Raw genomic sequence first — 27,927 nt, forward strand, 5'->3', positions numbered from 1 at the left:
AAGGAAGTAAAATAAGCGATATTCTAAACAAAATGCAGATATTTTCTTTTTTGAACGGGTTTTTGATACAGCTCAGCTTGATACAACATGGTATTTACCAGCCTGGCCTTTAATATTGAATCTGCTTTCCAATTATGCTTCAATTCATACAACAGTTGCAGAGGGCGTGTGTGGGCGTACGTGCGAGAGAGAGAGAGAGAGATTGATTTTGTTCTTTAAAAATGTGAAGTCTGCACTAACTATGAAAACCCGTCAGAATTTCTAGCACTTAAACGCCATTTCCTTTCTCAGTGTGCTACCAGCATTAAGCAATCTTCATGACATCTTTCTGGCAAGTGGAGGAATACATGCTGATTTTTCAGAAGTAGAATGTTAACACAGATATCACTGAAAAACAGGCTGCAAATCCTTTCCAGAAGTAAAGAGTTAATGTGAGAGCTCAAATTACGCCTTGGAAGCGAATACATAAGGTCTTAGCTCTATTTTTCAGAAGTACACGAGTGAAAACGGAATAAAGAAAGTACACGTCGGTCCTGGCTGTTGCTGCATGTTAGAGTAGTCTCTTGTGTCTGGGACAGCAGATGTTGGGCAATCCTAATTGCTACCGCTTTACACAGAGCATCTTTATATTCCTGGTGGTTGTTCCCAGCCGCTGTCTTTTTTTTTTTTTTTTTTTTTTTTTTTGTTGTGTGTGTGTGTGCTGTATTCCCGAGCCTTGATAGTGTTTGATAGTTACTGTATTTCATATCTGAGAAGTCCAAAAGAGTGTTATTTTTGTCTTTCTGCAGTTCTGACTGTTCATTTCTTTTTTTTCTGTAGGTTTGAAGACCTATCTGATCTCTGGTCAGAAGGTGAAGGAGCCTCACTGCAGCTGTTCACAAGCGTTGCTTCCTGGCCTGGAGTCCGGAGATAGAGCCAGGATACAGGGAGCATCGTCAGCCGAGAACGCCAGTGATTTGACAAAGACTCTCAAACATGTGGAAAAAACTAAGGTGAGTTCTTGTTTCAAAGCCAAGCAGCATAAATCTCAAACTACAAACCAGTGAGAGTTGTGTGGATGAGGAAACGTTACAGGTTGGTTTGTGCACTGCTTTTTATATCTGTATATATATGTATATATAGGTGTGTATATATACACATGGTGACAAAACCTAGTGTGAGGGATGAAAAAATGTATGAAGTTAAATGCCTCACCAGTTGACAAGCAATCCCTAAAGTAAGGTGAACACTTTAAAGGTGATTTCAAGTAAATATTTGGTTTATATTTCAGGACTGAGAAGTCAATGCTGCTTTTTCAATGGTCTCGACTTTAGGGGGGAATAAAGAATATGCTTTATTCAGCTACTGTAACTTCTATGATTTTCTGCTTTTGCTGCAACCTGCTTCTGCCGTTCCTCTATTGTGTGGGTCGTGTACCTGTGAACCTTTTCATATGGGTATATAACAGATATCACCGCAAAAAGGTAATGGGATTGTTTGTGTGGTAGGAGAAAATGCTCCGGTAGGCTATGAGATTGTGTTTTATCTGCTTGCTCTAGAAACCTATATCTAGAACTGAGGGCGATGATTTGTATGGATTCAGCTTAGAGAAATGATGACATTTTGTTATGTTCACACCTCTCTCAAGATCTCTTGACAAGGAAATCTGTGAAACAATGTGTATTGCTTCAAAGCTTTACTGTTACTCTCCGCATCTCCCAGCTCAGAACAGATTTCCCAAACAACAGATGTCTATTCTCTATTTTCTCATTTGTGCTAAGAGTTCCTCATCCTGTGTTGCCTGAACTGGGCACAAACGTCAGAGCCATGGGTGGTCATCTGCAGGTCACTGTCCTTAGACCTCAGTGAGTTTAGTCCTGAGAGGATCTCTTCAACAAAGGTTTGAGATTGAGCTGACAGACTTGATGGGGAGATGACTTTCATGCTACTCCATTTTTGCTGCTTGTAGGTTTGTTTTCTGGATTAGGAGGGCATGAGTAGGGCACCTTTACCTTGCCTCTGTGCCCGGTTTTAAGTTTTGGAGTAAAAACACTGAATCACAGGTGAGATCAGCTGGAAGGCTGGCTCAAAGATATGGTCCAAAGTTAAGTGAGCTCCTTAGAGAGCAAGCCAGGACTGTTTAACTACAGAAGATAGCTGTAGCCATCTTTATCCCTCCCCAAAATAGGCACTGTGTGTGACTTGACTGCATCCAAGCTGCTGGTGATACTTTTCTATTCTTTCTCCCATGTAAGAAAGAATATATTTGGCATCCCTCAGGCACCACCCTTTCCAACTCTCTCTTGTCTTTCAACAAAAGTACTAGCAAGTAAGGCAGGAAAATACATCTCAGAGCAGTCGGTGGGTATCCGTACAAATAAACTGGTCTGGGCTGCCCAGTGCGTGGCCCTGCAGAGGTACAGAAGTGACAGTAAGGAGTAGAAACTCCTTTATTTCAAGAAGTGAAGGAAGAAGAACATACCGGGTGGAGCGGTACTACTGAGCTGCCTGTCGTGGGGCAGAAGGGAGAGAGGAGGGGTTAAACAAAGCAGTAAAACTAAGGGTGCTGTTCTGAGAGAAAGGGAGGATGCCTTGTTAATGTCAGACAGCAAAATCAGCTGTAACTGGAGGACCGTGAAACTACAGCAAAGTACAGGACTGACCTGACAGCAGCTCGAACTTGATAAAATTTGTTGTGTATTAACTTGTGGTGATACATGTTAAAATGATCCAAGTCCAAAATGAAATCTGTTGTTAAGGATCAACTATAGTATGTGTTTTCTAAAAATTGGGGTCACTTACTCTGCAGAAGGGTAGATACAGGTGCACCACTGTTCCTAAACAGCACATATGCAATGTGGAGGCATGCTGCAGGCCCATGATGTTTTATTTACTGCCTAGTCCCTGATTTTCTGCTCTGGGACTGTCTTGGCTGGGTGTTAATTGCTGTTTAAATGCTGAATGATGGTCTGTACAGTGCAAAAGTATAAACGTGGCTATCCGAATAAGTGGAGGAGAAGCTAAAAGAAGCTGCTTCAGAAGAGCATCTAGGAGAAGTGCCGGCTCAGTTTCAGCCTTCTTGGATACCCTTGTCTACCATTGTGCTAAAGCTACTGCATCGAGTTTATGCTTATACGTACTGGCTTTTATTCATCATCATGAGCACTGCAGGCCTGGCCAGTGATTTCCTAAGCAGTGTCACAACTCTTTGAAAATACTGTGCCTGTCTTGCCCAAAATACACTGATGCTGGAGTGAATTTTGAATGACCCCAAACTCAGCTTTCCCTGCGGTCTGATAAGCATCTGTATAATGCATGCCACAAACCATGTCAGAATGCGTACAGCGTAGTGATGAAGTAATTGGGTGAATGCTGAGCACTTGCTTAAAAACATGTTCTGCGACTGCAGTTGCAGTGTAGCAGTGCAAAGCGTACTTGCATCTCGCAGCATGGCTAGGTACAGGTATTGTGGACTCCACAGCACGCTTTCAAGTGTAGATGTGCACCAACCTTCTCCCTGCTGGGTAGTCTGTTTTGGGGTGATTGTGGACTAATAAGGCTGGGTCAAACTTTCAAGGAATGTTTAATTTGTCAGCCATGCGGGTCTTAGAGTGTTAAAAAATAACTAAGTATATATGTATATGAAAAAATGCCCACAGAGAACTAGGCAATTTAATCACAGATCATGCACAATTTTGGAAAAGGAGTGGGTTTCTTTTTTACAGGTTTTTTGGTGGTTTGCTTTTTTTTTTTTTTTTTAAAAAAATAGCCTGCAGCTTGCTTGATAGGGCCTGGAGATAATAATTTGCAAAAGAATCATGACTTACATGCCAACTGTTTTAAATACAAAGCTGTAAACAGTGTCAGTGTAGGAGGAGATGACTCCAGCTCTGCAAAAGAGACTTGAGTAGGAGGGGCAAGATTACAGGCAAGTTGAAATATTTTTGTTTTAAAGGGAATAAGTGGCCATGTTGGATGCAAAGGATGACTTTCACATTTTGGGCTTCAATGGATGTTCTAATGAGCAAGATCTGTTAAGGAAAGTCAGGAAGGAGAATGCAACAGTAATTGATCCATGAAAGGAACTGTATTTCCTCCTCTCCTCCAGTCTATCTGTAGTTCATTTAATTGCAAACCTTGTTGCAGTATGGATATCAATAAAGTACATGTACATAATTAAAATGGTGAAGATAGAGACTAAAACTATAAGGAAATCTATAATAGCAGCTGATTTTTTGAATGAAAACACTGTAACCTGGTTAAGCGGTTTTGATATCCGTTTATTTACCCTATCGTATTTTATAAAATCCTTTACTTGACAGGGAATCATAAGCTGTTGTAAAAATGTTTTAATCATCTCTTAGTATGAAAACAGAAAGTACTTTTGCTTGTCATGGTGTTTGCTGAAGGTGCATTGACGTGTTATTCATCATGATGAGGTCACGTACGCACTGAGCTTGTGTGAATGTCTACAATAGAGAATGAAGTTAATGATGTTGACTTCAACACATGGGATAAGTCAGATGGATTTCTGCCTCTTCTCAAAAGGTTGGGCTTCTTTTCTGAGATTTTTGTCTTCTGGTTTAACCCTGGAAGCTAAGCGTTTGAGGTGGTTTTGCTAATTTATTAGCAAGATCAAACAGGGAGTATTTTCTTTATTTTTTGTTAGAGGAATTTGGTTTTTATTACCATTAACTGACTTTTGCCCTGGATAAATCTACGGACTAATGCTCTAGGAGCATAGAAGGCTTGTTAGCCCATTGTTGTATTCATTTTTAAAGCTGTCTAATACTGCCTTCCTCAGAGTGGCCAAGGCATTCATGATATTTAGCCCTAGATTACTTTTAAACAAAACCATTTGAGAACGAACTTCATAGTTTCTTCAGGTGTACTGGTATTTGTTCAGACTGTACAGTTTCAGAACTGGATATAACTTGCTTATCTGATGCCCAATTAGAAACTTTATAGTAATTTCAGTGCCCCAACCCGGACTGTGCCCCTGAGGAACAGCAGATCGATGGTCTGCTGGCTGCTAAGAAGGCTCAGAGTCTTCATGAAAGCCTTTGAGCAGCATTGTTGAGTGATTAGATGGATCAGCAGTCACAGGAAGGGTGAACTGGGAGGAATGCCATGCCATAACAACCTGAAAATTAACCGTGCCACGTTACTCAATTTCAGGTGTGACACCAGAGATGGAAAAGGGGCTTTGGGTAAAAAGTCAGCTCTGAAAAGACTTACGCACTGGTGTCTCAAATTGGGAGTGAACCTGAAGGTAGAAGTTGTTGTGGTTTTGGACCAGGAGGATGATAGACTACAGAGGCTTGAACGAGTCCCTCCTGAGTCCAAAATAAACAGATAAAATGGACATGGGGTGTTAAATTAGGGACAGAAGGCTCAAGCTGCTTGTTGGAAAATTTGTCAACGTGTTTAGTGGATCACCTACCACCATTTAGTACGTAGTGTGCCAAATTTCGTATGCCGTTCCCTGTGACTGACGTCCCTGTACCCATTAGTAGACTTCTGGCAAGCCTGGGAACAGTAAACCATCTCCAGAGCAGAGGAACTGCCAACAGGGATCAGATACAGGGTCCCTCTGATGCAGGATCCTGCCTGTACATTGCCAGCACTGGAGAAGAGTATGAAGAACTTACAGGATACAGATAAGGGGTTAATTCCCCTTAAGAAGATCACATTTTAACTGTAAGGTTGTTTTAAAAGCTGAAGTGCGGCAAGATTGCTTTCAAAATGCATAACCTGCACCTATTGCAAGTCCTGATGGTTTTGCTTTCCTTGTTTCCTGTGACATTTGCTGGGTGTTTGGCTTCAATGATGTATGATAGCCTGAGCTCCACTCTACTGTCTTAGAGCACTGTATGAAAAAGTATTTCCCTTGATGAGTTTCAGATTTGTCGCTGTTCGTTTTGTCGTACTGTTCATAGTGCATCACGGCGTTTCATGCTCTTTTTAAATTTTGCTGCATTATGTGGTAAGTCTTCACTCGTAATGCCATTCAGATCCCTTTGCAAGCAGTTTTTTAAACAAGAAAACTGCACTTCTCTTCCTAAAGAGTATTTCATTCTTCTTGGGAAAATCCTTTGCTAGTATGCAGTGATTACAGTGTATCTGTGATCTTACACTAGTAAAGCTTTCCTGGATTAGATTTAGCTTCAGTAAACAGAAAATCTGAGATTTATTTTTGAAATGGTGCATTCTGTTCCAGTCAAATTTTGCTCCCTGCTTCCCATTCTGTAGCTTTGTTTATCTTTTAACTACACCACAAGTATACAAGTGGACCGAATTATAAATTGCATAATACTACGAGGACACCAGAACATTCCTGGCTAAAATTTTTTTGTTTCATTGCAGCCTTGCCCTTCATGTAGTACCACCCTTGCTCCCCACTGCGATGTCAGCATAGACGAAGGAGCTATCCAAAATGGTTGTCAGGATGAGCATAAAAACAGTACAAAGGTAATTTAAGTACTTATCACTTCCCTTCTTTTCCCTTATTTCTTTGCTTCAGTTAGCTCTCTCATTTTTGCGTTACTGTTCCTTTATTCAAACTCTTAAGCAGCAGAACTGAATTTGAATTTGAGCGGTTGTGTTCTAAAACTTAGTTGAGGCACACCCCCCCCCCCTCTAATTTTCAAAATTATTAGTAATTTTATGGGCCTAGTTTGATACTGAGAGGGACCTAAAATTTGGACTCTTAAAAAAATTATGCTGAGGCTACCCAAAGAGAGAGGCACAAAACCCACTACCACGCTCTCCATCCCTTACGCCAGCTGGCTGTGTGTCACCTAGCCACAAGTTACACCCATGTATTCCTCCCAATGTCTTCTGCATCGTAGCTCTAAGACAGTCATTCCTGTTCATGCACACAGCTGAAGTTCACAGTCATTGTATTTGTCGATCAGACCAACAAATACAATGACTTACATATTCAGCGTGCTGCTAATTGCTTTCTTTGCCTGTTGCTTAGATATTCTCACTGAAGCCACCTACTTCCTCTACAATACCAGACATTGCCTATTTGTCATCTTATTTGTGGCCTTTGTGTAATAGCTTTGTTATATTTTCAACTAAGTTTAATGCTTTCCCTCGTTGGGGAGAATGGCTTTATAAGCATGCTCAGATATAGCTGTCTTGTTCTTCACATCTGTCTTTACAACTCTTCTTGCATATAGAGCTAATTGAAAAACTTGCCAGCACTTATTCTACTGATTAATCTGTGTTTGTACCTCTACTCTCTCTCTGTATTTGACCGGTTGTCTCTCATACTTAAATTGTAAGCTTAGAAGCAGGGACCGCCTTACTGGGCTGAAATGGTATGGAACACAGTAGACCATGTTCTGTGCCAGAGTTCCTAGGAAACAGCCTAAGAAAAAAGTAGAATAATAATCCCTTCAGCCCTGAGGGAGATAAAGAAGGGTGGCCAGCAGGTACTGGTCTCAAAACAGCATGAGATCTTTAAGACAGAAAACATTGTGGGAGATCTGCCCAGGCTGCCAAGATGGTATGCATGAGATGCTTCTTCTCCAGGCTGCCTCTGCCCACGTGCCAGGGATCTCCGGGAACTGACTGCAAACAGAGATTTTCCTCCTAACTGCCTAGTGTCGTATGTTGTCTTCATCAGAATTATTCTTTAAGTTTCTTCCTACTGCAGCTGTATTAGCTTCGTGTGTGTTAATCAGGAAGTCGTCTAACCTTGCTTAGATGAGGTCTGTACAGTGCTGAATAAAGTGTCTGTCATTTCACTGGAAGAAACGTGCTCATGGACACCAAATCACATTTCTTCTTTGATTTGGTTTAGTTTACTGCTAAGTCAAAAATTGGAGCAGTTAAGTGGCTGTCTAGTAAGTTTGGAATGCCTGTCTAACTGAAAGCTTAAAGAACTGCTACATGCACACACAAAGTTGCCATGGCATTTGATTTCCAAATCTTGGTCACAGTGTCAGCTTTCTTGAGAAGAGGAGCCATAAGCTCCCTCTACCCATCTCTGGAGTCTGTTCCAGTCCCATGCCACGTTGCTGGGCCTGGCCCTGCACCACTCGTGTCCCCTGTCTTTAGAGAATGTTAATGATGTTAACGGTGTCCTTGGACCTTCGTGGGTCCCGACAGCCTCTGGAGCTTCCCTGTGTCTTGATGAGAGGAAACCGTTACGTGGTGCGTCAAACTTCTGAGTGCTCAAAAAACCCTGTACAGCCTGTTGCCATCAGAAACTACAGTGACATTGGAGCTAACAACACTTAATAAATAGGGATTTTCTCCTCACACACAAGCAGTTTCACACTCTAATCCCCTCCTGTTAAGATTAACAGAGTGGAGACAGCACAGAAAAACCTTGAGCTGACTGAAGGGAAGAATTCTCTTAGGGATTTGAGACTTTGCCAAGGAGCTAAAGAGAAAAGGCCAAGAGAAGTCCATGCTGACCTCCTCTGAAAGAGCAGAATTTTTTGCTGCATTTCTCAGATGAACTTGAAGAACAGACAGGGAAAGCAAACAGTGCGCAGGAGTCCATATCTTTTATTTGAGCTGCTCACAGAAAAAATGTGTTCTCTTGATTACTGCTTTTCAAGTAATGACATCTGCTGCAGCAGTGAGGAAAAGGAGAAAGATTTTTTTACCAGAAAAAAAAAAAGGTGATAACTATGACTTTTTTTTAATAGACCTCAAGTTGTTCTGGGAAGTGCTCTGAGCAAATACAATCTTTAGCATAAATTTAAAAAAACCCAAAACAACAAACAAACAATGAAGACTTCTAGCACTTCACTTCTAGCAACTTTATGGACAGTTCTCTTTGGTTTGCCTTTGTTGGTACTTCTCATTTCAAATCCAGAGAGGTGACGCGGGCACTGCAGTACGTCTTAGCTCCGTAGCCATGTTCCCCCTGGTAGGCTCGATAACCTGTCACGGTTGTAGGAGGACTTGTTCTGGAACTGCTGAATGTTTTCCTTTAGAAAAGAAACTGGTGACCTTTTATGTGAGAAGTTCTTGTGCCTCTGGCTTACCAGGCGAGCGCCTTTCTGTCATACGCCAGCGCCTCTCCGGTCCAAGAGGTTTTGATCTGCTTTTCCTGAGATATGTGTTGCTGAAATCACCTTTCTCTTCTGTTGATTATGTTCTTTAGCAAAACATTGGCAGCACACCAAGGTAACTACTAAATTTCCTATTCTACTTTGTCAGCTGCTGTCACTGTGCTGTGAACACCTGCAAGCTGCCAAAACAACTGTTGTGAGTGGTAGAAGGGACTGGACTGGGAATCCTGTCATCTCCTGGCTCCCAGCACGTGGCTCTAGGGGCTCACACCTCCATCGGGGCAGCCCGCAGGGTGGGGATCCTGCGTCCCTCCCGGGCAGGAGGAAGGGGAAGCACAGCCCACCTCCCTCTTGCTTTTCCTGTAGCTCCAGGGAACCATTCCAACATACCTTGTTATGACTTTAGCTCTTGAGGCCTTGGCAGTGATAGGGAGCCAAGCCCGAGTGCTTTCCAACTCTTCCCTGCACAAGGTGACGTTCTCCTGCTGCTCCATTAGTGTTATATCTTCACTGGTTGTGTCTGCACCTTTCATTTGTTATATCTGTGTATATTCGTGTGCCTCATTTGCTTTACAGGATAGATACAAGAGGAGGTTGAATTAACATGGGTAACCAGACACCAGATATTTCTTAACTTGAACTAAATTGATTTTACAGTCTAAGTAACATATTTCAGTGCATGGTTGGGGTGGTGATGATGTTTACGGTATTTATTTATGGTCACTGCGGTGGCATCCAAGAATAGGCTTCTGGAGGAGCTTGTCACTGGTGTGCTGACTGCTGTACAGGCAGAAATGAAGAAACTTCTGTCTTGAGTGGGTTTCAGGATGAGGATAAATGATACATGATAAATGATAAAACAGGGAGGGGGGGAGATAAACATTCAAATATGCGAAGTTTGATATATGTTTGCATTTGAAAATGATCCCAACTAACTGCAGTTCATTTTCATTCTAACCATATTTAGCTGTCTTAATTTTTTTGAATCGCTTCAGCGAATATTGGTCTAGGTCAAACAAAATGTAAAAGAAGGAACTTCAGGTTCCATGAAAATAGAATAATTTTTGGTTAAAAGTAATTTGTGTTCTCGAATGAAAGCAGAATTGATAATACTATCTACCTAAGCTGTCTTGCAAGCTGGTGTGAAAATTTAAAAATGCAGTATTAATTAAAACAAAGGCAGAAGCAAACCAAAAAGAAGTGGTATATTTTAGTCAGTGAAGAAAAAGTAGTTTAATTTGCAGGATATTTTTTTTCTGTAGGATGATGAGATTTACAAAAGGGCCGTTGCCACAGGCAGGAGAAAGGAGGAAGCTCTGCCTGGGAAATCAGCAGGGCTGTAGTGGTCAGTGGAAGGATCAGCAGGGGCTTGCAGAGTAGGTTGTCTCATGACCTGTGGAAACATAGCACAGTTTAAGTAGGTATTTAAAAAGCTTTTTAGAAGAATCTTGACCTTAAGATGAGTGAATGAAACTTGGGCTTGTGGTTAGTCTTCATCGCATGTGTGAAAATGTACTTTGTTTTCTGCCTCTTGGAAACTTGGTACATAAAAAGCAAAAAGATCATAGAATCATAGAATCATTATGGTTGGAAGAGACCTCAGAGATCATCAAGTCCAACCGTAGATCACACCTGAATAGACGTGAACTTAACAGAAGATGTGAATGACTTCAGTGCAGGTGGAGCTAGGTTTTTGATGTGATCAGGTAAAAACTTGGTGTGCTGAGGGAAGAACTTCTTTCAACTTTTGCTCCGTGAAATCTCTTCTCTCTACTATCTCAACCACTAACGTTCCCCATGTATATTTTGCTTTCTGTCATTCAGGCTGCAGGAGGACACAGTCCAAAGACTCAAAATGGACTTTTGAGTCCTCCACAGGAAGAAAAGCTCAGCAATAGTCAAACCTCACTTTATGAAATGTTGCAAGAAAAAGGACGATGGGGTGGAGTGAGTCTGGATCAATCAGCTCTCCTTCCTTTGAGGTTCAAAAACATCAGAGAAAAGACAGATGCTCACTTTGTGGATGTGATTAAAGAAGACAGGTAAGGAAAATCAAGATTTACAATGTAAAATTGTATAAAGGTGAGAAGGCAGTAACAGGGGTCTCATATCTGTAATCTTTATTTGTGTGCTTTTTGTCTAGTGTCAATAATTATTGTTAAGATATAACACGACCTGTGTTTTCTGATCTTAGTCTATGTTCTGTTTAAACTACAGTAGGAACTTGATGTCAGAAACATTCTGCTCAGGAATATATGAAGCCAGGTTTTTCATCATTTCCCTCGTGAGTCATTCTTCAGTAGAGTCTTCGAAAAGGAAAAATACTCTTTAAACGGCTTGTCATGAAGTCGAACTCTTACCTTTACATTCAGAAGTCCTCTTAATCCACATAGTGTATACGTTCCTCTGCGATTAAAAGTGTAACTTAAAATCTGAACCACAAAACTCACACTTTTGTATAGCAAAAGAACAACATCTGAGAACATTGTGTGACTAATGCCTAGAAATCATACTGGGCTTGGAAGCAGAATTAATAGGAGTGAATTCTCATGGACCTACTACCTACCTGCAGCTTTTTGTAAAGTTAGATTCTCTCCCTGTTTCAAACAAAAAAACTTACTTGGGCAGAGGAAAAAATATTCTCTAAAATTCAGTAGTGCATGATATTTTTACTTGTAAACATACAACCATATCTCCCTTATTATGGCAGTGGCTTGACTGGATCAACTAAACAGATAACTTGAGTTTGTTATTATTTATGGCTATTCTTATTTTTGCTTCACTGCTTCCACTCAGATTAGGGGTATTTTATCTAAATATCCTTGAAACTGTGTGTTCATATAGACTTCAGGCTGCTTGGAACAGGGACGCTGTCATCTTAACTGAAAACATGACTAAGGCAGGGAGAAGTGAGAGGGAGGGACACCAGGCCCTCTCCAGTCTCTTCTCTACATTTTTTCAGATTACTTCTCTCCTGTGGCCAACTTCAATTAAAATTTTAGGTTCCTTTTTTTTTTTTTCCTCTATGTGTTCTGTCATTAGTGGCTGAAAATAGGTGTTTAGCTAACACTTTCAAATATTAGAAGACAGAAGGATTGAGCAAGTCCAAATGTCAGCAGAAATCAGCAAAAACAAATTGGATTTTCGTTTAAAAATGTAACTAGCATCCTGCAAATTTTAAGTTATAGAAGTAGCTTAATTTATGCTGTTGGTTTACTGAAGATACCTAGCTCAAGCTCTTGTGTTCCTGGTGCTTTCCTCCTCCACTTACAAAATGGATAATTCTTTATGATTTGGAAAAAGGAAAAAAAGTAGGACTGTGATTTGGTATCAGTCAAAGCCTAGCTTTTTTTTGGTCTCAATTAAATATCATCATTACCATATTAAGTGGGCCATTTCTTGTTGCCAGGGAAACTTCTCTGCTGAGTTCAGTTCATGTATACATAACTTTCCAGAAATAATCTTCTGATTAATTAGGTCTATGCAAAATGGTTTAAGCCTACCATTTTATATTAATCCTTTTTTACATCTCTCAGTGTGAAGTTATATATAATGAGTCATTTTAAAAACATTCTTGTTACTCTACTGTAAAACATAATATATTGTTGGTCTCAACAAATCTGGTATCTGTGAGGATGTTTGAATGGGAAATTTGAGTTTTCTCAGGGAGGGGGGTGAAGTCCAAACTTCCCCTTGGTCACCTTACGTGAAACCCCGTTTGCAATAATAATACAGGAGTTTTGCTGCTTTGGTTTTACGTTACTGGAAAACCTGCAAGAGCAAAGCTGGACAGTGATTTCCACTGTGGTGCACGATGCTGGTGTTCTGATCTGTGATTTGTATTGACAGAAATGGTGATAAGGTGCATAAATTAATCACGCAGGCTCCCTGTACAGCTGGGAAGAGTTAAACATATCCTAGGGAGGGTTCAGGACCCTGTACACGGCATTAGGAAGCTGCCTAGCCTGGAGGAAATGCTGGACACTGGTGGGATTTTTCGTTTTCCAACCTCTTTCTAGAGTTTTGGTGTGTGGCTGAGAGTTTCATGAATGGCCATTGGTGTCTTTGCATGCCAAAGTTTCACCTTGGAGCTGATACCTCAGCATGATTCCAGTTGTCTTTTAAAAATAATAATAACAAAGCCATTGTTAGTGAAACAGGTTTGTATTGTTGCATTGTAGAAGAATCCTTTTCATAGAAGTTACCGGTTTGCATCTTCTCACAACTTGAATATATATATTTGGCAAACAGTGTATAGTTTGAGCTTTGAGTCTGGCTTTACTACAACCGCTATAAAAATACCTTGCTTTGTTCATTGTAGTCTGCATGTTACTGTGTATTTTAAAAGAAAACTATAGCATAAGAGTACAAAATGTTTAAACTAAATTTCACTGGGGATACCCTCAAAGGATTCTCACTTTTTAGATATTTGTTTCCAAGAAAAATTACATATTCTTTAGGTTATAAACCTTTTGAAGTACAGAACAAGTACTCATGCACTAATCAGGACAGAACTTACAAATGATCTCTTTAGACTTAGAGCAGGGTCCCAGGGAAATACAAAGCTCCCCCCAGAAGCTAGGTTCTGTGCAGCCCTTATTCCCCTTCCTTGGGTGAGTTTTCTGTTTAAATATTTCTAAAATTTGTTTGTTTCTTTCATCTCCGACTTCCCAATCTTGCTTGATGGAGGGAAAACGGAAATCACTTGTGCTGGGGAGGCACAACGCCTCCTGGGAAGCAAACTATGTACTTGACTGTGTTTAGTCAACTAAACCAGGATCTTCCTCTTTGAGACAGACGACTATTGACATGGAGCTGGAGTGGCATGGTACAGCTGGCTGACATCAGAAATGCTGCCTTCACCCTGGTTTCATCGTGTTAAACCTTCTGTTTCATGCTGCACTGGCAAACTGGATTGTTCTTCCTACATCCTTAGACCATCGCAGCTCCAGCACAACATCACCATGCTCTGTTGAGCTTCCCTGGAGGAAGAAAGTGAATTCAACAATATTTAAAAAGAAAAAAAAAAAGAGGGGGGGATGCAAAAAAGCCTGCAAAATTCATATTATAAGATACTCTTAGAAACGTCTAAGAGAGATGAGGGAGGGAAGATGAAGAATGGAAGAGAGAAGGGGACTCAAGTGAATGTGTCTTGTCGTTCTGTCAGAATATCCTGATGTTTTTAATATATTGGCCAAGACCAGAATATTTAAAGGTTATAAAGTGTCTGCCGTATTCATGGTTGAAGTCTTTTGTCTTTTCGAGCTTCAGTCTAGGAGTATGTGTTTCGTTGGTCTTGCATCTAAACAAAAAATTGCTTCCCACATACCACCTTGTGCTGGGAAGCTTCTGCTTCCACAAAACCGCTTTGCCAAGCATTCCTAAAAAATAAACAGAAAAAAAACCCCAAACAAAACAAACCCCCTGAAAAAAAACCAAAACAATTTGGGCATAGGCTAGCTCTGTAGGATCTTTCAACTGCTTCATCTGCTTAGGATTTGATCTCATGTGCATCTCTGGTTTTTGCTTGGACTTACCAACTTGAAAATAGCCTGCTCCAATTGTTGCTCCAGTGCTACGGTTTTCAAGGTGGGAATAGCACTGAAAGGAGCTGCCCCATTTCAGATTCTGCAGCGATTTTCAAAACAGTTAGTTCATTCTGAATAACAAGTGGAATCAGTTGCTTGAAAATTAAGAGGTTCACAGCAAGAGCGTGTGTTCTGAAGTCTCATGTGAGGACTGCACAGAAGAGAGGGTGACGGGCTATCCCAGCGATCAATGGCATCAGCGGGCCTGACCTTACTCTGCGGCCACTCAGTGCTGTGTAAGTGAAGCCCTTTCAGCTCTTGGACACCTACTAGAGAAAGAAAAGGTTTGCAGATCAAGTGCCATCGATGTCATCAGAAAACCTCTTTCAGAAACCTCTTACAACCAATGTAAAACTCAAAAAATGTTCTATTTTTGCTCCAGAGGGTGGGGAATAGAAACAGCTTTTTAATGATTGAGGCCTCTTTTATGTTTGGGTTTCTTTCTGCACCTGATGCTGGAAGATAAGGTGGAGTGCATAAACACCTTCCGATAGATGCTGCCTCCTGGTTCGTTAGCCCTAGTGAACTAGTTTCATTATTTGTCACTGCCTTTGTTGATGATTCTGGTGATGTAAATCTTCTGCTTCAGAAATAAATGTAAGCTATCCATCTCCTCAGGTTCTGTTTCTCTGTGGCCTGGATCATTAAGGGAATGTTCCCAGATGAGTTACTGTGTTATTTTAGTGTCTTTGAAATAACAAGAAGGTGCTGTTTTCCAAAATGGACATTTGTGGGTGGGTTTTGGTTTTTTTTTTCCCCTAACAGTTTGTCACCTTTGTCATCCTTGGCTTGCTTTGGACAACAGAATTCCACCTAAGACACAAATACCCCTCAGCCACACATCTCCAAAGGTTGTGCCTCTGTAGCAGCAGTTAACCTTTACAATTTGCTGGCTTGTGTTACAGTTACCTGTAGTCATCTGCAGTTATAGGTGTTAAGTTTCTGGAAGGACTTGTTAGTCTCTTCCTGAAAATACACGACGTTTGCTCTGTCATTTTTTCATAAAATACTTCCTGTGAGTGAGTGAGTGATGTGGTTAAGGATGTACCTCATTGACCTAAGAGTGAAGAAAAGCTGCAGGAACTTCAAAGCCAAGCACCAGCATCCCTAGAAACAGAAAGCACAGAACAGGGGGCTCTGAAAGAGTTACAGCTGAATAAACTGATGTTAATACCATCTTTTCTTTTTAGCCTCATGAAAGACTACTTCTTTAAACCGCCTATTAACAAGCTGAGCCTGAACTTCTTGGATCAGGATTTGGAGATGACTTACAGGACCAGCTATCAGAAAGAGGTATGTTTCTCCTGGTGTTGATTTCCTTCTATAATCTGTCTAAGCAACTGTCATTGTTTTTGACACATTTCATTGCAGTTGATGACAGGGCTCATGAAATGTCGCATGTGATTTACTACTTGGTGTTGCCGACTTTGAAAACAGTCTTTCAGTTCACCTGTCTTGTGCCACGCCCTGAGTCTAGTCCAACGTTTAGGCTGGTGACTCTGAAAACAGTCTCCTTTCAGTTCACCTGTCTTGTGCCATGCCCTGAGTCTAGTCCAACGTTTAGGCTGGAAATACATTTTCACATTCCACCAAGATACGATAATTACTTCTCACCTGCCTTTTCTTCATTTTCAGGTTAACGTTTTAAGGCTTTAGGCAGGCCAGAGAACCATGCTAAGATAAAAGTAAAGGACCAAATGCTGCTTACCCTCTCATCAAATATCGTAACTTTGAGAATGGTAACTTTGCATTTGAATAAAGGACAAAATGCTGCTTACCTTCTCATCAAATATCCTAACTTTGAGAATGGTAACTTTGCATTTGATTCTTGTTCATGTCACAGCCTTAAGGTTATCCTTGGGGACCCCAAACCTGCTCTGAACGCAGATGTCCCAAGTTCTGTAAGTGTGCTGCATTCAGAAGCAGGCAGTTCAAAACACTGCGTGATCGTAAGGAACAGTGAGTAAATTGTAAGGAACTTGGTGCATTCTGCAGGATTCTGCACTGAGTGTAAAAAGTCCTTAATGCCCTTGGGGACTGATAGTATTGCAGGCTTTCCCTCTCAGTAGATATTCCTGCCTGGTAGATATGAATTAGCAAGATGTTTTAAGTTTACATATAGCGACATGAGGTGTCAGTACTAGCTGAGGCTGCATTTCCATGGGTAGCTGAAAAGTTACTGCCAAAAGGGGGCATTTGCTCTCTCCTCCTTGTTCCTCTTCCTCCCTGCTCCTTCTAATGGCTATGGTGCTTATCAGGCTTCCCTGCTGTGAGCCAGTTCATTTTACTAGCCTAACATAAAATATTCATGTCTTCTTTTTCTGTTTGGGGCTTTTTCTTTTTCCATTTGGGTCTGTTTTTTGCTGTATTGAGCTAGCAGCTCACAGGGAGGTTGGCAAGTGCCAGAGCCAGTGCAAGATAAGTGTCCGGTAGCAGGAAGAGGAATGGGCCCTTCCCTTCCAGTAGCGTTATGCTATTAGTTTGTGTCATCCATCGGGCAGAATTGTATTGTGATAAACGTAGGTGTTGATTTCTTTTCTTCTCCATATGTCCTACATCTGAGGGCAGGTAGGATTTCTGCTTTTGCTGCTTGCAGCTTTCTGTTCATGAGCTGCTTTCTGTTCTGGGCAGCATTGTCACGTTATCCTTAGCAATAGCCCCTGTTTGCTTGTTTTCCAATGTTTACAAATGAGACCTAACTTACTTTTTTTTTAACAAAGGGAAGCGTAGTTGTGTTACAGTTCAGTTTGTTCAGGAACTCCGTACTTACCCTGCAGCACTGGATTCCAGTGGTATCTCTCTGAATAAAGCTCATGTAGCAACAACAGGGAGAAACTTCCCATGGGATACAGCCTGCAAAATTTGCACGAACTATACACGAAATAGTAAAACAAGTTCCTTCCAGTGGAAGGATTGGAAGGAGAAGCGAAGCAATGATAGTCAAGCATATACCGATTGACCTATTAATGTGGGTATGTAGGAAATTCATAGACGGAGCATGAATGTGATCTGTGCGTTTTGTTAGCAGCAAGCTATTAATTTCAAAATTGCTATGTATACCTCCCTGGAAATGGGAATCTTCACTCTGTAATAGTAACTCTGCAGCATTGGGGCAAAATTTGTTACAGCCTTAATATTAGCATAGTAGCAGTCCAAAACAACAAGAACACCACCACAGTCGTCTTTTGGAGAGTGAAATTATTTGTCAGCACTGCTGGTTCTTTAATTGCCTTGCAGTAAACAGTTGCTGAAAGTAACTTCGAACACCACTGAATTCACCTCTAATTACACGGTGCCAGCTGCGTGCTTGGTTTGTGATCGTTCTCTGTAAGTGGCTCCGCTTCCGAAGAGCTTGCTTAGCCTGTTCTAGTTTGGAAATGAAGGCGCTACTTAACGCTGTTACGGCATCTTGAACACTGTCACTTTAGGATACAGTGCTGCTTTCCTTAATTCAATTTATATGACTTTCTGTGTGGACTAACAGGATTCTGCTGCAGTTCAGATTAAAAGGTAATTTTGGCACTGAATGTTGCTAACTGAATATATTAGTTTGCAGAGAGATACAAATGAGGAACAAGTTCGTTTCCCAATATTACTAAGTGGAGATTATGTTCTAAGGAGCAGAAGGAAATTTCCAAATTAAACCAGAGTACAAGACTCTAGTATTCAAACTGGCCTCCTTCATGGTGGTATGGATAACATACTTTTTGTTTTTCTTTGGAACTTGCTCTCTGTGGTCCCTTGGGCAGATATAAACACTCCTAAGACCCGGCTCATCTGAGTAAGCCAGGATGTGAAGCTCATGATCTAGTTTTCAGCTGGACTAGCAAACGTAGCACACAGCACAGCTGCACAAGCACTGGGGCCAGGATAAGATGGGATGGGAATGTGTGCTAAGGGGTTACGGAAGAACAGAACTTGGTGTCCTGGGCTCTGATCAATTCAGATTACGTAGCATCCCGATTGCTGCTTTTAATCTGGTCTGAAAGGGAGATGTGAACTCTGCCATAGGCAAGGAACTGTTTCTGTAGGGTGGTGTTTGGAGGGTTTTCTTAAAGAACCATTGGAGATAAGAGGTTTATTGTAAAATCTATTATTATTTTAAATGAAAACCCTTGAGGAAAACTTCTTATAGCTTTATCTGCTAGTAATTATGTTTTCTTGCATAGAACAGGCAATTTTCATATAGTTTATTTCTGTACCATAATACTCTGTAAAAATCACCCCAGACCCAGGGGCTGCGCTGCCGGTGCTTTTTTTCGACACAGGCTTGTTCTCAGGGAGCTGTGGTGGCCATTGGGCTGCCTTTTCTGATTCTTGTTTCAAAACAGTACTTATATTGGATTAATGAAGTAGGAAAAAGTTCTGTATTCCTTTATTTGTTTTTGTGAGCTGCTGTTCATGGTACAGTTGAATTCAGCAAAACAGTATTTATTAATTTTCATCCTTTCCCTCAATCCCTGTATTCCACACAGGTTATGAGGAATGCTCCAGTGAAGACATTTGCCAGTGCTACCTTCAGCTCGCTCCTGGACGTGTTCCTCTCCACCACAGTCTTCCTCATACTCTCTATCACGTGTTTCCTGAAACACGGGATGGTTGCATCCCCTCCACCACCTGCAGCAGTCGCGGTGTTCATCATTGCCATCCTGCTAGAGGTGCTGTCCCTCATCATCTCAATTAGGTAAATGAAGCATAAGTAAATCTTGAAATAGCGGTGAGAACTGAGATGGTGGCTGATTTGGGAACATTTTGTTTGACAGCATCCCAGGAACTCGCTTGGACAGTTTGTAATATTTGGAGAACAGTGTTAGTGAAGCCAGGAAGGCTTGCTACAGATCTTATTCACAGAGAGGTCTAGGTACAGAAATTGGAGGAGATGCCTGCCCCTGCTTATTGTTCCTTGGGATGCCACACACAACTGGATATCTTCTCCCCTCATGTGGCCATCAGAGTGAGGACCTTCAAACAGAAAGCTTCTGTCTGTCCTTCGGGGGGGGGCGGGGGGGTTCCTAGATAAAACTGCACCATTCTGATGTTAAGACTGAAATAATTTATCAGAAATGCAAAGAGCAGTCGTTTCCTCAAAAAGGAAAAAAAAAATGGCAAAACTCACATTGCATCCAAATCGGTTTTCCTAATGATCTCTGTTTCAAGTCTCATGGGTCTAATATTCAAAGAGTTTGTGTTTTCTCTGTTTGACACATAATTGGAGTTCAGCATTTCCCCCGGGTCCTGGGTTGTGTGACAGTCAGCTGCTGTCACAGCTGAGAGGGGAAGGGGTACCAGTCTGTCTCTGCAGAGAGGGCAGCTTTGCAGGACTGTGCTCGGCAGTGCCAGCCCCCACGCTGCCTCCTCACAGCTGGCAGCGAAGAATCCCCGGACCCTGAAGTCTTAAATGAATCCCTGTAACCCCTGCACCTCAACCTTTCCTGCGCCCTTGGAGGTGAGGCTTGGTTGCAGATGCAAATACCCGATATTTAACAGTGATTCCTCATGCCTGGTTTGTACCCTGACACCCAAAGGATGTGTGTTCTCGACTTCTGGGATGCTCGTGGGCCTTCCCCACACATTTGTAACTAGTCAGCGAGCAGTTACTGTGGTTCATACGTAATGTGGGGTCTTCCCCGGGCACACTTAAGTTACCGGCACATTCAAGCGTAGCAGAAGACTCCAGTTGTACATGCGTTCGATAAGCTCATGCTCTCCTGGATGTGTGGTCTGATTTATAGAGATACCACATGTAACCTGTTATTAACCCAGATGATAGACCTAATAATAAGTTGTTTGTTTGTCTATACTTGTGAGAGCAAGTTTATTCTGCCTTCCTCATCCCCTGTTTTCACTGCACTTCCTTCTGACAAAGAGCATGTTGTAAGGGTGGTGTGTGGAAACGTGTGTCCTCGCTTGTAGTTCTGCAAATCTTATCAGGTATATGTAAGTTAAAACGCTTTTATAATTACAAGTTAGAAGCAATTCTGCTGTTGTTTCAAAAGAAACAAGGGATTGCAGTTTGCACTCTTATTTTGACTTTTCATGGTCAGGGTAAAAAATACTAAATGAGTACTTTAGTCACTGAAGCAAGCTTGTAACTCAGGATGCATATAAAGGTATGCAAGAATCTTCACGTGAAAGCTGGCGTTTCAGAAGTAGAGGGGGTTCATTTATGAAGAGTGGAAATGCTTTTAAGGATAGTATTTCTTAGCAGGTGAATTTATTGCAATTTGAATCGTACTGTGGTTCTGGAGTTTTTAGAAAATGTAGAAATTCAGAAAGTGTTAAGACCTGTACTGGGAGATGGTTGAACTGGTAGGACTGTCATTCTCGTGCATCCTAAGCTGGATTAACTGTTGCTCTGTCCTCTCTTTTGCACCAGAAATGCATTTTGCCCTTTGCAGAACAGCATCTGTACTCTGTCTTGGGTGGGGGGAGAGGGGTTTTTTGTCAGTTCAATGCGCGTGGGCAGCTCTTTGATCGCACCAGGCAGGAGAGGAGGAAGGCAGCAGTGAGCAGGTAGTCTGCGTTTGGTGGTCGTGGCATTGCATCCTTGAATTTGTTCAGCTCTGCACAACTCAGCCACCACTTTGCAGAAGAGTTGGTTTCTGCTATTCAGATATGTTTGGAGAAAATTTGTGCTCATTCACCTTGCAGGTGAATTTTTAGTCCATTTTAGTATTTTTCAATTCATGATTGTTCCCACTTGTTTTTCGAACCCTACATTGCATTTACCTTTTCTTATTTTGTACTTTTATAAAAATTATTGCTGTCATCTTAGAAATTCTTATATATGGGTGCGTAAGGTTTTATTTCAGTCCTGTTCTATAATTGGTGGTTTATGGGTTTCTTAAGGAGAAGTAAAATTATGTTTTCAATATACTATCTACGTAGTCAAGAATTTGCAAAGTGGTTTTGTCTTTCTGAGCTGTGTACGGCTGTACAGAAGTTTAGCTTCATTGCAGCACTGTGTTGTTGAGAGCCATGCTCTCTGGTAGGGAGCCTGGGCCATTACCCATGTGAGTTTAAGTGGCTTTAGAATGTTTTCTTAACACTATTTGGTTTTGCCATGGACATTTCTAATGTTTTCACGAGACTACGTTGGCTTAAAGCCCGAATTTCACTTTCTAACCTGGCCTGGATGCCTCATTTAAAGTCAGTGAGATTTAAAAAGCAAGTGTTTCAGGATGAGTCCTGAGTCTTAGAAGTATATTTTTAATATTAATCAGTCTTTTGTGCTTAATTCTGATTTGAAAAACAGGTTGGGAAACATCTCACACTGAGGAGAATGCCTGTAGCCAGCCATCAGAACTCACATGGTCCCACCTGGTGTGGTAATGACAGATTTTCGATAAACACTGTATCGACGGAAGGCAGGACTGGCTTTCTCCTCACAGGAGGTTTGGGCGTGCAGGGAATACTGCAATTCCTGCCCAGCTACTATGGGTGCAGGTGATCAGTGGTCTGTAGCACTTGCTGCGCTCGTTGAAGTCAAGCTGACTGTTAACCTCAAGACCCCACAAATGCTCCTGGTTAGTTTGGGAAACTGGGAATCGCTGGATGGGATAAGTGATTGCTGCCCTTCCCTGCCCTCTCCGTCCAACTGGCAGATGAGGAGTAGGGATGTAGGAATCGAGTCACCAGGTATCCCTTGCTACTGGAGCCCTTGCACAAGTGAGAGATGTGTTGCTCCTTTCTTTTGGTGGGAGGAAAGTGCTCCGCATTTACTCCACAGTTATGAGCAATTGGTTCTCAGGAACTTGCTACCATAGGCTCACACTCGCAATTTTTCTTCTACTAATGAAATATAATTTGTATTTGGCTTAAGTCTGATCATCACATCTGTGGTAACACTTCAGTAAATCTCTTAAAGTACAAAGCAGAATTGTCTCAGATCTTACCCAGGTCCCTTCTTGAAAATAGCCTCATACTGTACACAAAAAAAGAGCAGTCTCTGTAAATGAAAAATCTCAGAAGCTTTCTGGTAGGTTTTCAGTTTTAAATGTAGTGGCAATGGTGTTATTTGGGGACGACTTTTGTAGGAAAAGGTATCTGTTTTGGCTTGGAGAGGGGGGTTTTTTGTTTATTTTGAATTTATAATATGTATTTACTTTATAGTAAATACATAAAATATGCTTTTGGGCCACTCTGGTCTCCACAACCTGAGGCACACCACGCTTCTGTACAGTTCCCTTGAGCAGAAAGAAGAAAATTGTCTTTTTCCTCTTCAGATCCTCTTCAAAGTGAGGACGGCTCACTCTGACCACTTGTTACACACAGAAGCGGTGCAGAATTTCCTGTGCAGAAATGTCATCCCAAACGACAATCGCAGAATACCACCGAGATATCTTAAGGGAGGAGATTGGACTACAATGCTGGGCACAATCCCAGAATTTCAGGAAAAGGGATTATTTTAGGACCAGAAAATTCTTGCTTAAGTTTCTCATTGTATTTTCATTGTCATGATGCAAAACACCCTGTCTTTAAATCAGACTAACTTGTAATTGAATCCAGGACTCAGCCTAGGCAGGACTCGCTATAGCTCGTGTGGCTAAGGCTGCAGCAGTGGGAGAGGAGAGCACTATTACTGCCTGTACAACGAGAAGCGAGTTAAAACTTTTAAGTTCTAGAAGAGCAGAAGTCCTCATGGAGCAAAGCTTACAAGGGAGAAGGATGTTTTGATTCCTCTGAAGTGTCTGATAATAAATTATTGGAGTATCTATAGCTGAGGATCCCACTGTTATCACAAGTGCCACTCTAAAATTAATTGTATAAAGCTGCACGCAAAAAGCGGTGCTTCATTTGCAAAGCATGTGGAAGATGTCATCTCCTGTTCTGTAAATGTAGTGCAAAGAACATCCTTCTGCCCACTTGAAATGTGACTAGTTTGACTTTCATGAGTTCAGTTGAAGTGTAAGAAGTCCTGAAGTTCTGCTATTTTATAAAAATACCTTGGGAAATGTCACTGAACATACAACAGTGCGTGAGATTTCACTTGGGGTTCTTAGGAGTGCTTCTGCAGGAATACAGGTAAAAGACATCTGCCTGCTGTTGTAGCTGTAAATACAGGATTTTTGTTAACTAGGTACTTCTGACATCTAGTTCTTGTTCTCGAGTAAAACTTGTTATAAATATTTAAAAAAAAAAAAAAAGTTGTTGCTTTTGATAGCATTCTTCAGTGAAGACTTCTGGGTAAAGAGATGAGGCCGATACAGTGGACATTTCAACCCTGTTCCAACGAGTGAGAGGTGGGAGCACTTGATAAGTTGATTCATGAATTTAGAAGGACCTTTCTAGAGAGAAAAAAAAAAGAAAAAAAAATCTGAATGAAGAAAGCGAGTACAATCAAACCAGTGGAATGGGAAACTGCTCTTGCCTGACTGAGCAAAGCTGCCCTTTGCCTGGTGCTTCTCCTTTGCAGGCTTGCTGAAGTGACACCCGCCGTCTGTCCACGGCTGAGACCCCGTGGCCAGCCAGTTGGATCTTCTTAAATTCCGAAGGACCAGGACCAGAAATCTGCAACTAGAGCTTAGTGCACCAGTTCTGTTAACAACGTGACTGATAGAGAGTACTGATGCAAGGGAAAACAATGTATTCTGTTTGCCTGCCTTTCTAACATCTGTGACTTTGGTATTTAATATCCCACCAAATTGCTGCTATGCTAAAAGCTTTTGATTAGAACTATGGGAATTGATTTTAAACTGCCAGTAAATACAGAAGGGATGGTAACATTCTCTGTTACCCATTAATCATTGATGTCAAAGTTACTAATTTGAACTCCAGCTTGTGTAAACGTCTCGGATGCTTTCGCATTTAAGCCCTGTTGAGCTACCCACTGACACTGCATTATTTACTGATACTGCCCTGTAGCCATTAACTCTGTCTGCAGCTCTCATTGCCGTCTGGATTTAATGCACTTTTTACTTCGTGTGATGGGAGGGTTGTGCTGCGTTCACAGGCTTTTGCCGTTTTGTGAAGGATGAGATTTCAATCGGTTTAATTCCAGAGTGCAGAGCATTGCGATAAATACCGGACTGAGGGGAAAAAAACCCAACACAATGCAAGAAGGTAAACATCATCGCGAGAAATGTGGCATTGTCCTGGAATTGGCACTAGCTTTTTTGAAACATGCAGCTGCCTAAATAAAGAAGTGTCCTCATTGCAGGATTAACTGATCGGGTTCGCTGATGGATTTGTTGCTGTATAGTTCCCAGAAGAATTTGTCCTGGCATGGAGACTTGGCCAAAAAAAAAAAAAAAAATTAGAAGCAGCTTTCTGCTCCATGGAGTCCCTGTTGCGTGGGTTGGGGTGAGAGACATGAGCCGCACTGGGGATCTGCCGCGGTTTGTGTGCCCCAGAGCTGGTGTCTGCGCCAGCCTGCGTGGGAGCGACGTGGAAGATGAGGCAGAGCGTGGGCAGAGGTGTCGTTCATCTCCCTCCGGAGAGACTGCCTTCTCCGGGCTCTCCCTCCGGCTGCCGGGAGGGAACGCGGGGATGTAGGTTAGCCCTGGAGCCCAGTTCGGTTTCCTTTCTTGCAGTTCAGCCGTGTAAACGCTACTCCTAATTCCTAGGCTTTGGGAGAGTTGAACTTTGCTTTTTAGAGGGATGAACTTGGGTGGTGGTTTCAGAAGTGCTTGGTACTGGGCAAACTGGGCTGCCGCTGAAGACAGGCGTGGTTCTGGCATTGAAGTTAGGACAGACTATAATGCTTCAGAATATAACTCCTTTATTTTGCGTTATATCCAGTTTTTTAATTTCTGTGCTTTGTCGGGGATCCTTTTTGATGATGGAATATAGCTGTAGGGTTTGGTGTCGGTGTTAAAGTTAGGCCGTTAAAGTAGGAACCGGCAAATCTGAGAGCGCCCTCTCGTGGGCTCCGGCCGTATTACAGCGTCTCCAGCCCGTTGCCCAAAAGGCTCTTTCTCTATGCATTTAAGTACAATTTTCAGATCTTAATATATTAAATTAGAGAAGAGCTCTTGAAGCTTCAAAAAAATGCTCGAGGTTGCAAAATTCACAGAAGTTTATACCAGATAATTAAAATATTGTTCATAAACCATATGTATTTAAAGATGTAGAATAAGTGTCAAATTCACATAAAGAACCTCGTTTACCCTGGTTTGTAGCAGGCTTTTATCCAGTATAATGCCTTGTATTTTAGACAACAGTGTTAAAAAAAATCAGTGGATAGCTTTTCTCTTTTAAAAGATATAGGTAACATGGAATAATTTGTGTAACTTTGGAGGTTGTGAATTTTGTATTTAGTGCATGTTGCATTTATACTTTTTTTTTTAGCTGTGAGCACCTCTGTCCAAAAAAAGTAGTAATTATTTAGTGTTTGGGCTCTGCTGCTGAGCTCCACTGTTACAATAGCAGAATTACCTGCCTAGGCTGATTCTGATAATTACGTACATCCACGTATAATGGCTTTGAATGAAGCTAACTACTACGTTACCTTTTTATGTCTTCATAAAAATAGTTAGGAAGTTGCAATTTTTCTAGCATGACTAATGTTTTTGCGCTTTAAGTAGGAAGTTATCCTGAGGATTTGTTTCTGTAGATTAAATAATAGCTTTCCACGCATCCGTGAGCATTAAGCATCCTTTTACCTTTCCTTACTCATTTCAACAATTAGAAATACTCTCATTTAAGAAGTAGCTCCGTTAAGCCGCTCTCCAGAGCTCTTCCAGTTGGCTCCTTCAGCACTTCACAGGTTTGAGCCTCATTTTGTCAGCAGCTTGAGGCAAGAACCGTTCCTTCCCGCATGCCTTGCGCGGAGCCAACTGGGTTGCTATGATCGATACCGAGAGAGGAGTGGAGGAGCGTGTCGGCTGCCAGCTGGCCTCGGGGTGCTCATCGCAACTGCTTCTCAGGTTCTGCTGCCTGCCGAGGGTGCCAGCTCTCGGCCCACACTCTTCTTTCCCAGTCCTTAATGAGAGGGAACGGAGTCTGACTGCAGACGGGAGCTTCTGTCGGAGTGGTTGGAACTAGGAGAACTGGTTTCGATTGCAGTATAATGTTAAGACGGCGTGGATTTGCAGGGCCTCTGGGTGACCGATCTCTTAGCAGCGTATACAGCCCTGCTTTTCAAACGTTTCTGGTGTTATTTTAGGTCCATTTTTAACATGTAAAAGCTTCCCCTCTCCCCACCTGCTTTGTGAATGGAGAGAAGTCTTTCCTACGCTTACTTTCCAAGTAAGTGAAATTTGGATTTCAGTTTGTTTTCTCAAAGCCCACCATCCCACTTGTTCTCCCTCCCTTTGCTGACAGCCCTCGCAGGAGCAAACCACCAGTCGTGCTTCAGCAAAGGCGGATTATTTCCTGAAATTACCAACGGGTGCTATGGCATGTACTGTGCTGTGATTGCTCATACAGTCTAGGTGAAGGAGTTGAAGTTATGTGATTACAGGTAAATTAGACGTATGAAGTGATGTGCTGAAATTAATGCCTCGATCTGTGATTTCATTTGTTCCAGAATGGCGTTCTTTCTGGAGGAGGTGATGACTTGCACCAAGCGTCTCCTGGAGGTGATATCTGGCTGGCTGCCTCGACATTTTTTCGGTGCAATCCTGGTTTCTCTCCCAGCTCTTGCAGTTTTTTCACACTTCACCTCTGATTTTGAAACAAATATACATGTAAGTTGTCGAACTCTGTTTCATAATCTGACGTTTTGGATCTCACAAAGCTTGTTGCTTGCCTGCTGTCTTCCTTCACCTCCCTCGTGCTTTACATCCGTTTGATACAGATCCCTTGGAGGGATAGGGCTTTTGTGTATGATGAAATGCCTAGTTTGTTATGTAAATACAGTCACTTATTTGAAAACTCTCTCACAAAAGAGCAGAGGGATACCTATAAATTCCTGCCTACATACATACTTTTTTTTTTTTCCTTAAACCAAACACTTTTGCAGGTGTTTATTCTAGGTAATGCAAGTAGTGCATCTCAGGCTTCTCATTGTATTCGTTCTGGTTTTGATTTAGAGTTTGTAGTCAGAGATGCTGTGTATACTTAAAAACTTTGCATGCGCGTTAGTGAATCTGAACAGCAGGAACAGTATTAGGAGTGGATGTTTTTTCTTTGCAGAGTTAGATGGAGAAACTCAAAGGAGAGAGCTCTCAGTACGTAGAAATTATTACTGTGCAGGGGCTGCGTGAATGGTTGAAGGAATGCAATAGTTGTCTTCTGAAAAGGAACGGAAAGCAACTGGTGTATTTAGCCCAGCCACAGAAAGGTCCACAGGGGATTTGGTGTCTTCTTTAATACAAACATTAAGAAGGGGTTAAATATTGAGAGAAAGGAATGCAATAGCTGTCTTCTGAAAAGGAACA

General features: G+C 41.7%; 1 protein-coding gene across 1 annotated transcript in view; it reads left to right on the forward strand.

Annotated features, from left to right (window-relative positions):
* Positions 1–819: 819 nt before the first annotated feature.
* Positions 820–27,927, forward strand: part of ADCY9 (adenylate cyclase 9) — a gene marked incomplete at its 5' end in the record, with an annotated part of 39,701 nt that continues 12,593 nt past the window's right edge. Inside the window, 6 exons of the mRNA XM_009709280.1 lie at positions 820–992; positions 6,346–6,450; positions 10,842–11,059; positions 15,796–15,898; positions 19,081–19,289; positions 27,075–27,234. Of these exons, the coding sequence (XP_009707582.1) occupies positions 820–992; positions 6,346–6,450; positions 10,842–11,059; positions 15,796–15,898; positions 19,081–19,289; positions 27,075–27,234 (968 nt within the window). The remainder of the gene's footprint in view (positions 993–6,345; positions 6,451–10,841; positions 11,060–15,795; positions 15,899–19,080; positions 19,290–27,074; positions 27,235–27,927) is intronic.

The sequence above is a fragment of the Cariama cristata genome, unplaced genomic scaffold (assembly GCF_000690535.1).
Source record: "Cariama cristata isolate BGI_N322 unplaced genomic scaffold, ASM69053v1 scaffold2001, whole genome shotgun sequence".
NCBI classification, from domain to species: domain Eukaryota; kingdom Metazoa; phylum Chordata; class Aves; order Cariamiformes; family Cariamidae; genus Cariama; species Cariama cristata.